At 36.5% G+C, this 12271-nt stretch overlaps 3 protein-coding genes, 1 long non-coding RNA gene and 2 other non-coding genes across 6 annotated transcripts; 5 read left to right on the top strand and 1 right to left on the bottom strand.

Moving 5' to 3' along the window:
• Nucleotides 1-872: 872 nt before the first annotated feature.
• LOC126313306 (uncharacterized) lies at nt 873-3573 on the top strand. Its single transcript, XM_049992261.1, has 16 exons — nt 873-1124; nt 1206-1232; nt 1327-1398; nt 1476-1544; nt 1642-1704; nt 1783-1845; nt 1916-1993; nt 2053-2124; nt 2187-2258; nt 2313-2381; nt 2443-2511; nt 2583-2654; nt 2784-2849; nt 2945-3016; nt 3109-3192; nt 3260-3573. The coding sequence occupies exons 1-16, from the start codon at nt 925-927 to the stop codon at nt 3480-3482; spliced, it is 1371 nt and encodes a 456-aa protein (XP_049848218.1). The 5' UTR covers nt 873-924; the 3' UTR covers nt 3483-3573.
• A 262-nt stretch (nt 3574-3835) lies between these two features.
• Trnag-ucc (transfer RNA glycine (anticodon UCC)) lies at nt 3836-3906 on the top strand. The gene has a single exon. It is a non-coding gene; the product is annotated as a tRNA-Gly (tRNA).
• A 313-nt stretch (nt 3907-4219) lies between these two features.
• On the top strand, nt 4220-4290 carry Trnag-ucc (transfer RNA glycine (anticodon UCC)). Its single transcript has one exon. It is a non-coding gene; the product is annotated as a tRNA-Gly (tRNA).
• Nucleotides 4291-4351: 61 nt separating this feature from the next.
• On the bottom strand, nt 4352-6685 carry LOC126313302 (uncharacterized). The gene has a single exon (XM_049992258.1). The coding sequence runs from the start codon at nt 6650-6652 to the stop codon at nt 4667-4669; it is 1986 nt and encodes a 661-aa protein (XP_049848215.1). The 5' UTR covers nt 6653-6685; the 3' UTR covers nt 4352-4666.
• A 648-nt stretch (nt 6686-7333) lies between these two features.
• Nucleotides 7334-10260, top strand: LOC126313301 (uncharacterized). Its single transcript, XR_007555103.1, has 4 exons — nt 7334-7614; nt 7725-9116; nt 9184-9309; nt 9379-10260. It is a non-coding gene; the product is annotated as an uncharacterized LOC126313301 (long non-coding RNA).
• Nucleotides 10261-10996: 736 nt separating this feature from the next.
• On the top strand, nt 10997-11844 carry LOC126313310 (uncharacterized; the record flags this gene model as incomplete). The annotated part of the gene is made up of 4 exons (XM_049992264.1): nt 10997-11124; nt 11271-11292; nt 11364-11656; nt 11762-11844. Coding segments are annotated over exons 1-4 (526 nt in total), but the record flags the coding sequence as incomplete, so codon positions are not given.
• Between the last annotated feature and the right edge of the window lie 427 nt (nt 11845-12271).

The following is a 12271-nucleotide window of genomic DNA, read 5'->3' as shown; positions in this document are numbered from 1 at the left end:
AACTCCTAACTCTTGTGCTTAGATCAGGACCTCCTATAAACCGTATTTTAAAAGAAACTGCTGAAGTCAGAAAGCGCTCTTCCAAAATACCTAAACGTTTTCTGTCGAACCGTGGATGACTCTCATACTCAGACCAGAGTCTTATAATTATAAATAAACCGATAGTTTAAAATAAACTGTCGAAGCCAGAAGGCGTTTTTTGAAAATACCTTACCTCGACTCAAGATTAACTATTGTGCTCACATCAGGACCCTCTTGATCATAAATAAACCGATAGTTTAAAATAAACTGTCAAAGTCAGAAGGCATTTTTTCAAAATATCTATAAATATCTTTTTTAACTCCTAACTCTTGTGCTTAGATCAGGACCTCCTATAAACCGTATTTTAAAAGAAACTGCTGAAGTCAGAAAGCGCTCTTCCAAAATACCTAAACGTTTTCTGTCGAACCGTGGATGACTCTCATACTCAGACCAGAGTCTTATAATTATAAATAAACCGATAGTTTAAAATAAACTGTCGAAGCCAGAAGGCGTTTTTTGAAAATACCTTACCTCGACTCAAGATTAACTATTGTGCTCACATCAAGACCCTCTTGATCATAAATAAACCGATAGTTTAAAATAAACTGTCGAAGTCAGAAGGCATTCTTTCGAAACATCTGAATACTTTTTGTCAACTCCTGAATCTTCAATAAAGGCGTTATAAACCAAATTGAGACTCTTAAAACGCTAAAACCCTGATATGTCGAATGAAATGCATAGGCACAGTTTATTTATAGATACTATCTTTCAAACATGTAGTAATATCCTCTTTAGAAGCTTTAAAAAAAAGATTGCATAAGAAATTTCTGATAACGCTGTTTTTCAAAAGAAAAACGCTCACAGTTTAAACACTTCCGGCTTATTGATAGTAGCAGTGCTAAGATGTATCAATCTATAAAGCCTTTGTTCTTTTTCTGCCTTGTAGCGGCAATATTATCGTTGTCCTCGGTCTCTGCTCTCAATATCAAACTTGCTCAATTGAGATTTTTCCTTGATATGTATAGAGATTATCAAGGATTCCGTGATTTCACTCGAGGCATAGATCCGCGCCTCTATTATTGTAATATAGATGGTGTGGTGTGGTAAGTATCCAGCTTTATTTTTGTTTTATTCGATTTTTGTCGTTTGATCTAATTTTAACGATTTTTTCTACCATTCATTAGCGACGAAGAAGGCAGATTAACCGAATTGTAAGACGAAACCTGATTTAATAACAGCGTACCTTATTTGCATAGAAAATATATAATATTCGATCGTCCTCTCACACTTAGCAAAAAAATTTAGGGCTATCGTCAATTATAACATAAACGGCGAAATTAAAAACACCTTTAATCAATTCATATATCTAAAAAAACTGTACGTTTCAAACACATCAGTTATATACGTATACTTAACCGCTCTGCATAACTCACATCAACACCTCGTAATCTCAGGATAATCGATAATTGTTCAGTAACTATGGACCCGATTTTTATTAAGTTCTTCCCAGATTTAACTATATTGTACGTTCAAAGTCCACAGACCTTTTTGTGATACTGAATTCTAAATCTGTCAACGCTGCCCTCCATTCAATGTCTAACCTCTGTTTGCCGGTATCAGGTCTCTTAGCAACAACAGAATAACAGGAGACATACCGGATTTAACGGCACCCCTAAGTAAAATGTAGGTAAAACTTTTATAGCCTAAGTAATTACACTGAAATTTCTGATCAACTGACATAAACCGTAATTTTCTCTGAAGAGATCTTTCTGGGAATTACTTCACCACGCTTCCTCGCGCTATATCAAAGCTGGCAACATACGTGTACGCTTTTAAATTTTTTAGGTGAATTCCAATGTATAAAAAATGATACTCATATAGAGAAACTATTTAGAAATTTTGGGGACAATCAATTTGATCAAGATCTGACAACTGGTAAACCGTTATGTGACGCGCCGCTGACAAAAGTCCTGTTCGTATTAAAACTTTTACAATTTCTTCTGATAGCAGTTCTTTCTTACAATACAATAGCAAACTTCATGGCAATAAATTTCATGGAAATCCGACTAATATTTTTTTATGTTTACCTGAGCTCGTGGAACTGTACGCATTTACACGATATTTTTTTCAGCTGATCACATATCTAACACAGCTCTAAATGCCAGTGATATAAGTAGAAATAACTTTACTGGAAATATAACCAAGGGTGTTTTGAATTTAAACAAACTAGTTAAATTGTATGTGATACGCCGTTTTCCACCAATTTGACCACACAACTAACCCGATTTCAGTAATATAAGTCATAATCAATTCAGTGAACATATCCCATATTTCAAAGTTAATAAGCAACTGGTTGAAATGTTCGTAACTCCTTCTTAAAAATTTTTCAAAATTCTTCGCTAACCTTTATTTATCTCCCAGTGATATATCAGGCAACAAATTTGAGGGCATCTACAACTATGATCGCTTCGGGTTTGATCACAAATTCATGTACGATGCACTGCGCGAACTGAATACGTAGACCGGTCTGTTTCATTCACACTCTTCCTTTTCTTATTCAGAAATATGAGTCATAATAAATTCCAAGGACGAATTCCTATTTTTTTTTCAAAAATGAAAAAATTAGAAGTTCTGTATGTTCTCACCTTATGCTAAGTTTTACCCTTTCTAGCAATTATGCCCTTGATCTTGTCATCTCATTTTATATCTAATTTGAAACCCCTCTTATCTTCAAAAATAACTATGATGCGCGCTGTAATTAGCGATTTGTCTGATAACATGTTCCAAGGAAATATTCCAGCATTTTCATCACAGGTTTTAATTAAACTGTACGCCTTTTTTCAATCCCATCATTATATTATATAGCCATATGATTTTTCCTATATTCGCCCTAACATACATAATCATTCACCTCATCCTCTAGCAACTTGTCTTATAATATACTCAACGGTCCTATGCCAAGTTTCAATGAAACAACACCTTCTTTGAAGTATCTGTATGTATATTTGGTCTTCATATCATGTACGCGCGTTTTGGCCAATATACTGACGGACTGCACTGATCAATGGGACATTAATGAGTATTTAGAGATTTGTCTTACAATAGACTTGCTATTGTTTGTGATGATCTCATCTTTGAAGAAACTAAAATAGGGGTAGGAGATAGCACATGGTATGTATATCAAAGGAAAATCTAACATTATTGCAAATATTTTATTCGAGTTCCTAACATGCCCCAGTGATGTGAGCAATAATTTATTTTTCAACAAGTGTACTTTTGACAATTGTACTATAAGCAACTATGGATGCGAGAGATGCTACCCTACTATGGTGGGTAAGAGACCCGAGGTCAGCGCATCACCAGATTCCTATAAGTTTGCATTTTTAATATTAAATATTTTTGGAGTACTCATTTTATTCCAAAATGTAAATTCCCTCTTAGCAGTCTACCAGTCTGATTGATTCATCGGATTAACTAAGAGTATAGATGTATACATGTGATCAATTATTATATTATCATTAATAAATGTACAAAAGCTTTGTTAAGAAAAAATTGTTTATTGAAGCGCCTTCGAACACTGTGGCCACTGTATCGCAAACACGCCAACTGCATATGTTTACAGCCACATTAGATGCTATCAATTCTGTAGAGTGAATGGTAGAATTAGAGCAACTTGTGAATATCAAGTTTACAAAAAACAATTGACAAATTTGATAGGAGTATAGAATTTAAACTTTATAAACAATTGATAAATTTTTAATATAAAAACATTTTTATCAATATAAATCATAATAATCTATTATGCTTACTGTAAGCACTTATGGTACAATGGTAGCATTTTACCCTTCCAAGGTAAAGCCCCGGGTTCGATTCCCGGTAAGTGCATATAATTTTTTTGTCTGTACAATGATTTTTTTTTTGTCTGTTCGATGATGACAGCAATAATTTTTACACATAGACATAAAATTAAGCATATGGGTCAGGCGTTGTCCATATCCACTAGTTTTAACGGTTAGATCTAGCTCAAGATCAGTCTGTTCGAACTAAAAGCAGGTTTTAATTCTGGGCACATTTGGGTTTAGCACACAATCCTAAGGTCTCAATCAGAGCCAAGGTATTTCGTCGGGCTGGAGCAGACACAATATTTCGTATTTAAAACTCCTTAAGACCAAATTATAAATACATATATTATCATCAAGCACTTATGGTACAATGGTAGCATTTTACCCTTCCAAGGTAAAGCCCCGGGTTCGATTCCCGGTAAGTGCATATAATTTTTTTGTCTGTACAATGATTTTTTTTTTGTCTGTTCGATGATGACAGCAATAATTTTTACACATAGACATAAAATTAAGCATATGGGTCAGGCATTGTCCATATCCACTAGTTTTAACGGTCAGATCTAGCTCAAGATCAGTCTGTTCGAACTAAAAGCAGGTTTTAATTCTGGGTACATTTGGGTTTAGCATACAATCCTAAGGTCTCAATCAGAGCCAAGGTATTTCGTCGGGCTGGAGCAGACACAACATTTCGTATTTAAAACTCTTTTATTGATAAGATCAAACGATAAGTACAATGGGCTCTATTTTGACTGTAACAAGGGGCGGAACCGTCAATGCACAACATGAAAAGCTTGCCATAGTTCTTATTCTTTTGCTTTGAAAAAAAACTTCAGGAATACGTAGGCAAGAACTCTAAAAAAAATTGCATAACCGATTAAAATTCCTAATACTGCACCATAATTTCTGACGAACAAGTCGATGGGGGCTGTTTGTTGTTGAGCAACCTCATCAACTCCTATTTCTACAAGTATTACGCCGTCGAATGCGTATTTTATGTAGGATAGATACCCGAGCCAGCTGATCCATTTTTTGATGGATTCGAAGGCCACATAAAATCCAGAGGTCAAAATCATCGTGAGCAAGACAATGATGGCCATAGTCGTGGACGCTTTGATGTTATAGATGACGGAGGAGATCGCGAGCCCAAGTCCAGAAGAAGACCAGGTTAAAAAAATTAGAATGACCCAGATGAGTAGAAAGTTAGTAAAACGAGGGTTGAAGCCGACCATCCAGTAGGTTATCAGAAGAAATGCCAGAGGATAAATTTGTTCAAGAGGGGCTTCAGAGAGGGTTTTGGCAAGGAGATAGGCAGAAATCGGATAGGCACCTTCCGACCGTTCTCGAAGAATGATTGGTCGTTCCATAGGAAACGAATAGAGAGCGGTGAGAACAGGGTTGAATCCTCCAGTAAAAAGGAGAAGGAAAAAGAGTGCGCCCGTTCGATTTTGGAAATTTGCTTCATTACGAGGAGTCTGAAGCCAAATCAGACCATAGACAATCGCAATGACGAGAGTTTGTATAATAGGTAATGGAAAAAGATATGCACCAATACTCATGTATAAAGAACGTCTAACCAGAGACAAGAAAATATTAAAATATCCAGGTGGGTACTTGATTCCGATTAGTGGTTTATCCTTCATACTTGCGACGACCTCTTTATCGGAATCTGGCCTTTCCAAGTCCTTTGAGCGCAAATTCCAGTTTTCGATAAAGTACTCTCTAGCATTTTTTTTTACGCCTCTTGGTACCCTGTTTATCATGATCAATTCCATGGCATAATCTGCAGGATTTCTTGTAGGCGGGCAGTTTATTCTAATCGAGGCGAGATAATCGTGCAATTTACTAGCTGGTCCAGAATAAATAACGTTTCCATCAAGCATCAGGAGTAGCTTGTCAAATAATTCGAATATTTCAATGCTGGGCTGGTGGATTGTCGTAATTACGGTATATCCATTATTGACAAGCCCTTTCAATATTTTGATAACGTGAAATGCAGAAGTCGCGTCCAGACCTGATGTCGGCTCGTCTAGGAATATCATACCGGATTCCGTCAAGAGCTGAATACCAATATTGACTCGCTTGCGTTCACCACCGGATATCCCTCTAATGAACTGGTTTCCAATAACCGTATTGTGGGCGTTACTAAGTCTAAGCAAGAAAATCAATTCTTCCACTTTTTTTTTTTTTTCTTCAGTCGAAATGTCATTTCCAAGACGGATATTTGCTTGAAATAGCAGCGTCTCGTAGACGGTAAAATAAGGAAACAATATGTCATCTTGAAGAACATAAGAAATCTGGCGCTTCCAGTTCCTATCTCTGGGATTTCCGTTCACAAGTACCTGACCAGAAACGCCAGATTTTTTACGCCCTGAAAGAATATTCAGTAATGTCGTCTTACCGCATCCAGTAGGACCCATAATCGCCCAAAATTCACCAGGTAAGGCAAGCCCACTAACGTGATTTAAGATAGTCATTTTCGTCATTCTATGGTGAAGTAATGATTTTTTGACTATCTGGTCAATTTCCAGCAAAATATCTTTCCATTCCAAACAAATTTTATATTTTGGCGACGAGAAGCCTGGTAAGATGTTTGACGGATCCTTCCTTGACATCCCTCCAGTACGATTATCCGAGCTCAAATTAGCATTTTCCCTTCTCTCATCAGCTTGAGCTGATGGCTGCTGAGGCTGGAGCGACGTAGTGTCAATCAAAACATGGCCATCTATGTTACTTTCGTTATTAGCTTGTTGAGAGGCAGCACTTTGAGACCGTCCATCGCGACTAGTCATAGGACAATAACTATTGCAAGAATTTAAAGCAGTTCAAAATGAAAATAATTAACGTCCAATTTCGAAAAGCACATTATCACCACCAATTGTGTTGTAAATTCTCAGCGAGCGACGTCTCCTATTATTGCGCAAATCCGAATCGAACAATTTTACCCATTGATAAATCTGTGTCTATTGCCTCCAAAACCTCAGTCAACAAGCGTCTCTGTCATTTAGCTTCAATCTCCCTGTTTGTCGGCCGATTTTCGAATACCACACATGTATATTTCTGCAAATTCATTTTGTGCTCTTTATTCACCCCCTCTAATCCCATACCCTACAAAGCTCATATGAATTAAATACGAAAATACATAAAATGATGAAATACCCAAGATACACCGTCTAACTCAACAATTCTATCACAGCCGTACAATTTTTAAAAATCATTAGCAAGTTATTAGTTTCAAAAAAAACATACAACATAACAAAAAGGTACCCCTAAAACCAGTTACTGAATGAGCGACAAACTTGTCGTTAGAATTGAGGCCAATATCCAAGTATCCATGTAATACACAATGCGCAGGTATTGTTTGCGCATGTATTAAACTTTACTTAAATGGCGCTTCCACCGTATAATTGACATCAGATAAGCATGCTGTACTTCTGAATACAATAATTAGGATATTCGGCTTTCCTGGTGAGCTTGTACAAGTTATCAAAATACAGTGTTTTTTCACTCATCTACAATAATACAACTGTGCATAGAAAATACATTGCGCGCATATAAATCGAATAGCTATTGTCATCTAAATCCATACATATAACTCAAATGATACATACTATACATCTACCATATGAGCTCCTTGAATTCATGCGTTACCAATCAATTTGAAGAATAGCAAACCTGCTTTGATTTTACCGTAAAAAAACATCGTATCTCAGACCGATCTTCTCAACCCGTAAATGCCGTTCCATTTTTTCTGGTATCTGATATTTTCATCCATTAAGCAAGTTTTCATTAATTCGTCCCTATATCCTATTAACCTTCATCCACCTCCTCATTTTAACGTTTGTGCAAAAACTTTTTTCCTAGACTTAATTCCTAAATCTTCGGAACTTTAAATTCCCAGTCTATGTACCACTTTGTAGCAGTCCTCTAAAAAAACAAGTAGCCCAAGAATCTATCCTCTTCGTCGCCACCCGTACACTGTTTCGTTCCCTTCTCCCTCACACGTATATATATATATGACTGCCTCAAGCTCGAAGCAGCATCGACCCCTATTTGCAAGCCATGCATCTAATACTCAGGGAGGATCTACTAATCCATACATGGTCTATCAACCTACAAAAAATGCATTGGGAAAACTGAAACCTTCATTTATCAGCATGAACCAGTATTTGAAAAAGAAAAGAGTTCAAAAAATCCGCAATCGATATCGCCAGCTGTTACTAGATGAGAAGGCTCCCGACTATTCCACTCCCTCTGTATCGAGCCTCACTCCTGAAGTTCCAAATGTGCGGTTCGGAAAGGAATCTATAACCGACGATATTTATAATAGCACTTTGAGTCAAATTTCTCATAAAAAAAAAAACAAAAAGAGAAGCGTAGAAAAGGTAATTTAGAAACAGCCGATGTATCCCAATATAACTGCGTGATCCAGGAAACAGAAAATATAAATGAAAACTCACCTGACGATCCTCTTTCTCAAAAAAAATATTTTGAACAAACTGACAGGCATCATATAGAGCGGGCCCAATCATCTGTCGATCATCCTCATACGGAATCTAAACCCCTTTCAATCGATCCTGTGCCAAAAGACCCTTTCTTTAAAGCAAAAAAAACAGTTTGAAGCCAAAAAGTTAATCCTTGAAAAAAAAAAATTAGAGCGCGAGGCCAAAGAAATGGAATTTATTAAAAAAAGCAAAGAGCGTAGAAAAATATCTAGACGTCTCCGGCGCTATACCGATAAAGGCCAGCCGGTTTTGAAACATCACATCTATCACCTGCTTGGTCGAATCGAAAACATGGTTGCAGAAAACAAAATATAGAAACAATAGGATTTAATAATTTGATGCTTCCTCAGGCAACTCTAATAATTTACTCTGCTAATGTTTCCGAAGATTTTTGCATCCATCAACGTGTTCCCCGTATAAAATCATACAATTGTTCTAAAAACAGTAGCATCAAGGTGATTTGACGGTTATGTTTTTGAAAAATATTTTGGCAAATAAATTTGAAACATTTTTGTCTTCACTGACTTTGAATAACAGATTATTATGGCACATACGTGCATATTCGCCATATTTAGTAGGCAAATAGATGTGATTCAAACCAGCGGTCCATTGTTTTTCCTTTTTACAATTGCTCTACTTCATGGCTTCGTGATACTCGCCGCTAAAGTAATTCGCATATGCATAAATTTGTATAGGGCTTTAACAGTTACCTCAAATCTAAAAAAATACTATCGTTCCGGATATTGGGCTGGTGCGTTTTAAGAAGTCGAAATATCTTCTCTTTTTTATGAAACTTCTCACCTTTGAAACATCAATAGTGATTACTGGTGCAACCGATGGAATTGGTCTAGCGTTTGCCAAGCAACTGTATCATCGAGACTGGAACTTACTGCTGATAGGCAGAAACCAAAGCAAACTCGAATCCCTAATCAAAAGCAATTTTTGTACGATTTTTAATAACGTCATCCAAGCACATAGAATCCAAATTCTTTAACCATAAGTTCTTCCTGCAGCTGCTAAGCAGAACTTAGTAAAAACGTTTGTTCTAGACTTTTCCAAGGCTACTGATGATGATTATAACAGACTCAGCGAGGCGATAAAAGATAAAGATATTGGACTTTTGATAAATAATGTTGGCACAAGTCATGAATACCCATCTTTCTTTGCCGAAATGCCAAAAAATTTATTAACAGAAATGGTTTACACAAATGCAATTAGTGCTCTAAGGATGACATACATTGTTCTGCCCCCAAATGTTATGCCAAAAGCGTGGGCTGGTTCTTAATGTTAGTTCCGCATCAATGCTTCTCCCAACTTCTCCTTTACTTTCTATATATGCAGCTACCAAAGCATTTCTAACCAACTGGTCTCTAAGTCTACATCAGGAATACAAAAACAAAAATATATTCTTCGAAGTGATAACGCCTTTTTATGTATCTACAAAGATGAGCAAAGTAAAAAGTACAAGTCTGTTTGTTCCGTCTCCAGACACATACGCGAAATCCGTTTTAGACAGAATTGGTAATTATCGGCAACACTGTGGATATATCTGGCACGATTTACAGGGCTACTTAGTCAAATGTGTTCCTGAGCAATTGGTAAATAGATTCACCACCAATTATTTACTCAAAATTCGCAAAAAGGCCTTGGCAAATTTAGCCAAAAATAAGTAGAGCCATTATCCTTGTGACGTGTTTAATTAAATATAGTTTCAAACCTCTTTGACATATTGTCTCCGTTGCATGTCAAGTAAGTCCGTAGTATAGGCATCAACTAAGGGCTTTGTGAGGATACTACATATTTACACCTTCATGTAGGAGAATAAATATTCTTCAACGTAAAGGTTCCAGAGCATGTAAAAACGTACTTTAGACTGTAAGCTCAGTTTTTTTAAATAGCGGAAACTATGCCACAACTCTCTTTGACTATGGCGAAGGTAAAAGTATATCAAAAATTTTTTCTTTGCTGTAACGGACTAAGCATCCAATATTTGACACATTTTGAGATGATGGTAGACTACCAATGCACATTTCTAAGTGAATTCAAAGATATAAGTGCAAAAATGCCAATACTGCTTTTATCATCTAATGGAGTGAACAATATTTTCTTTATCATAGAGCTTACAACTAAAATTCAACAGCGAACTTTATGTAAATGATACAGCTGTCGTACATCGATATGCAAAATGAGGACAGACACGATTCGTTATGGGCATAGTAACAAAAAAAGGATCCTCCAGATATTTTTTATTACGATCTTGACTCGTAATTTGAAACTATTCTACATCAGGAATTTAGCTTCTGCGACGATATAAACCAAACTTTAACCGATCAATGTATTTTGAATTCTTTTTTGGACTTCATTGACGCCTGTTGTTCGGTATATCTTTTTACATGATTTTGTAATCAACAAGTTAAATATCTTTATAGAATTCGCCATAACGTTTTGGAACTTATCTTCGAGGTGGAATATACAAATTTCAGTTTCAATGTACTAGTTTTCTCTAGACACTGAAGTCAAACTATCGGGTGCTCGGTTCTAAAATACTATTTCGAACAAATTGATAAGTGTGCATTTGCAATTTTGTTTGAGCATTTTTTGCTTACGTATTTTAAAAAACAAGTTGCCCCAATGAAAAACCAATCCCTAGAGGTGGTGAAAATAGATTCTATCTTTCTTCTTACTTTGCAAGCCGGTGAGAATAGGTTCACAGATGCCTTCATCGATCACATTCATGAAGCATTGGACTTTGTACAAACGTTTGTATTCGTGTGCTTACGCTGCTCTGAGTGCTCAGCCTTTCAGAGGTTACTAACAATGATCTTTGCTTCACTGGATGCAATGATGATGAATTTTTTTTGAATTTCCTACGTTACGCTGTCAATTGCCAATATGGTATAAAAAGGGCGAAAGAAGCAGCTGCTCTAGTAAGTTATACGATGCCCATTTGCAAATATTCATAGGGACTAATCAACATATGTTACAATACATAAAAAAGGTCACGACATCCAGCGATCCAAAATATTATAGTCTTGGACTGGACATAAAAAATTTGAAGCAGGAACCAGCGAAAGTGGAGGCATATTTAGAAAAATATCAGCGACTTCTATCCAGAGTCGTCACATTTTCAATGCCGACAATCGCTGCTATCAATGGGCATGCAGCGGCAGGTGGGGCATTATTTGCAATGGCCCATGATGTAAAGTTCGTCTGCAAAGAAAAGGGTTTTTTTGTGATGAATGAAATCGACTTGGGATTGCACCTCCCAGCTGGTATGGCAGCCATGCTAAAGTATGTATTGATACCCTCATTAACTTGATCACAAAACTAGCATCTATAATGAGAACACGCATAATATTTAATAACTATTCAACATTTCTGCTTCAAAACCTTTAGGTACAAAATTACCAATCCAAACCTCATTCGAGACATTGCAATCTGTCTCGCGTGTGTCCGACTTGCCGAGACAGTGAAGTGTGGTATATTCGATGAATCGGTTACAGGGTCCGAGCTCCTTGACAAGGCTATAGCAACCGCGAAAATGCTGGCACCGAAAGCGAAATATCAGAATTCAATGTCCGCTATCAAGTGTGAGCTTTATAAGGAGCTTTGCAAAGAGTTGAATGCTAAGGTCACCATCAGAAACTCAAAACTTTAAATAGAATAACCATCGTTCATAAGGCTTATTCAAAATTCATCTTTTTTATAATTACAAGTTTTTTTTTGCTTTTAAATTTTTTCCGGTATATATATGGCATGATAGCTTCTATTTACACATCAAATGTCACCCATCAGTTTCACCTGATTGCATATCGCACCTCTTTTCTCCTTTACTACTCGCAGTCCATCTCCTCTTTGTCATCGACATCTGGCATCTCGCTATAGGCATATCTGTCTCGCGTGTGT

The sequence above is a fragment of the Schistocerca gregaria genome, unplaced genomic scaffold (genome assembly GCF_023897955.1).
Source record: "Schistocerca gregaria isolate iqSchGreg1 unplaced genomic scaffold, iqSchGreg1.2 ptg000473l, whole genome shotgun sequence".
NCBI lineage: Eukaryota > Metazoa > Arthropoda > Insecta > Orthoptera > Acrididae > Schistocerca > Schistocerca gregaria.
This window is presented reverse-complemented; position numbering and strand designations above follow the sequence as displayed.

Bases quoted from the DNA above. Each gene is read 5' to 3' on its own strand.
- LOC126313302 (XM_049992258.1), bottom strand. From the start codon at position 6,652: ATGACTAGTCGCGATGGACGGTCTCAAAGTGCTGCCTCTCAACAAGCT.
- LOC126313306 (XM_049992261.1), top strand. From the start codon at position 925: ATGTATCAATCTATAAAGCCTTTGTTCTTTTTCTGCCTTGTAGCGGCA. The intron at 1,125-1,205 runs GTAAGTATCCAG...ACCATTCATTAG, and splicing joins AATATAGATGGTGTGGTGTG to CGACGAAGAAGGCAGATTAA. The intron at 2,382-2,442 runs GTTCGTAACTCC...TTTATCTCCCAG, and splicing joins AATAAGCAACTGGTTGAAAT to TGATATATCAGGCAACAAAT.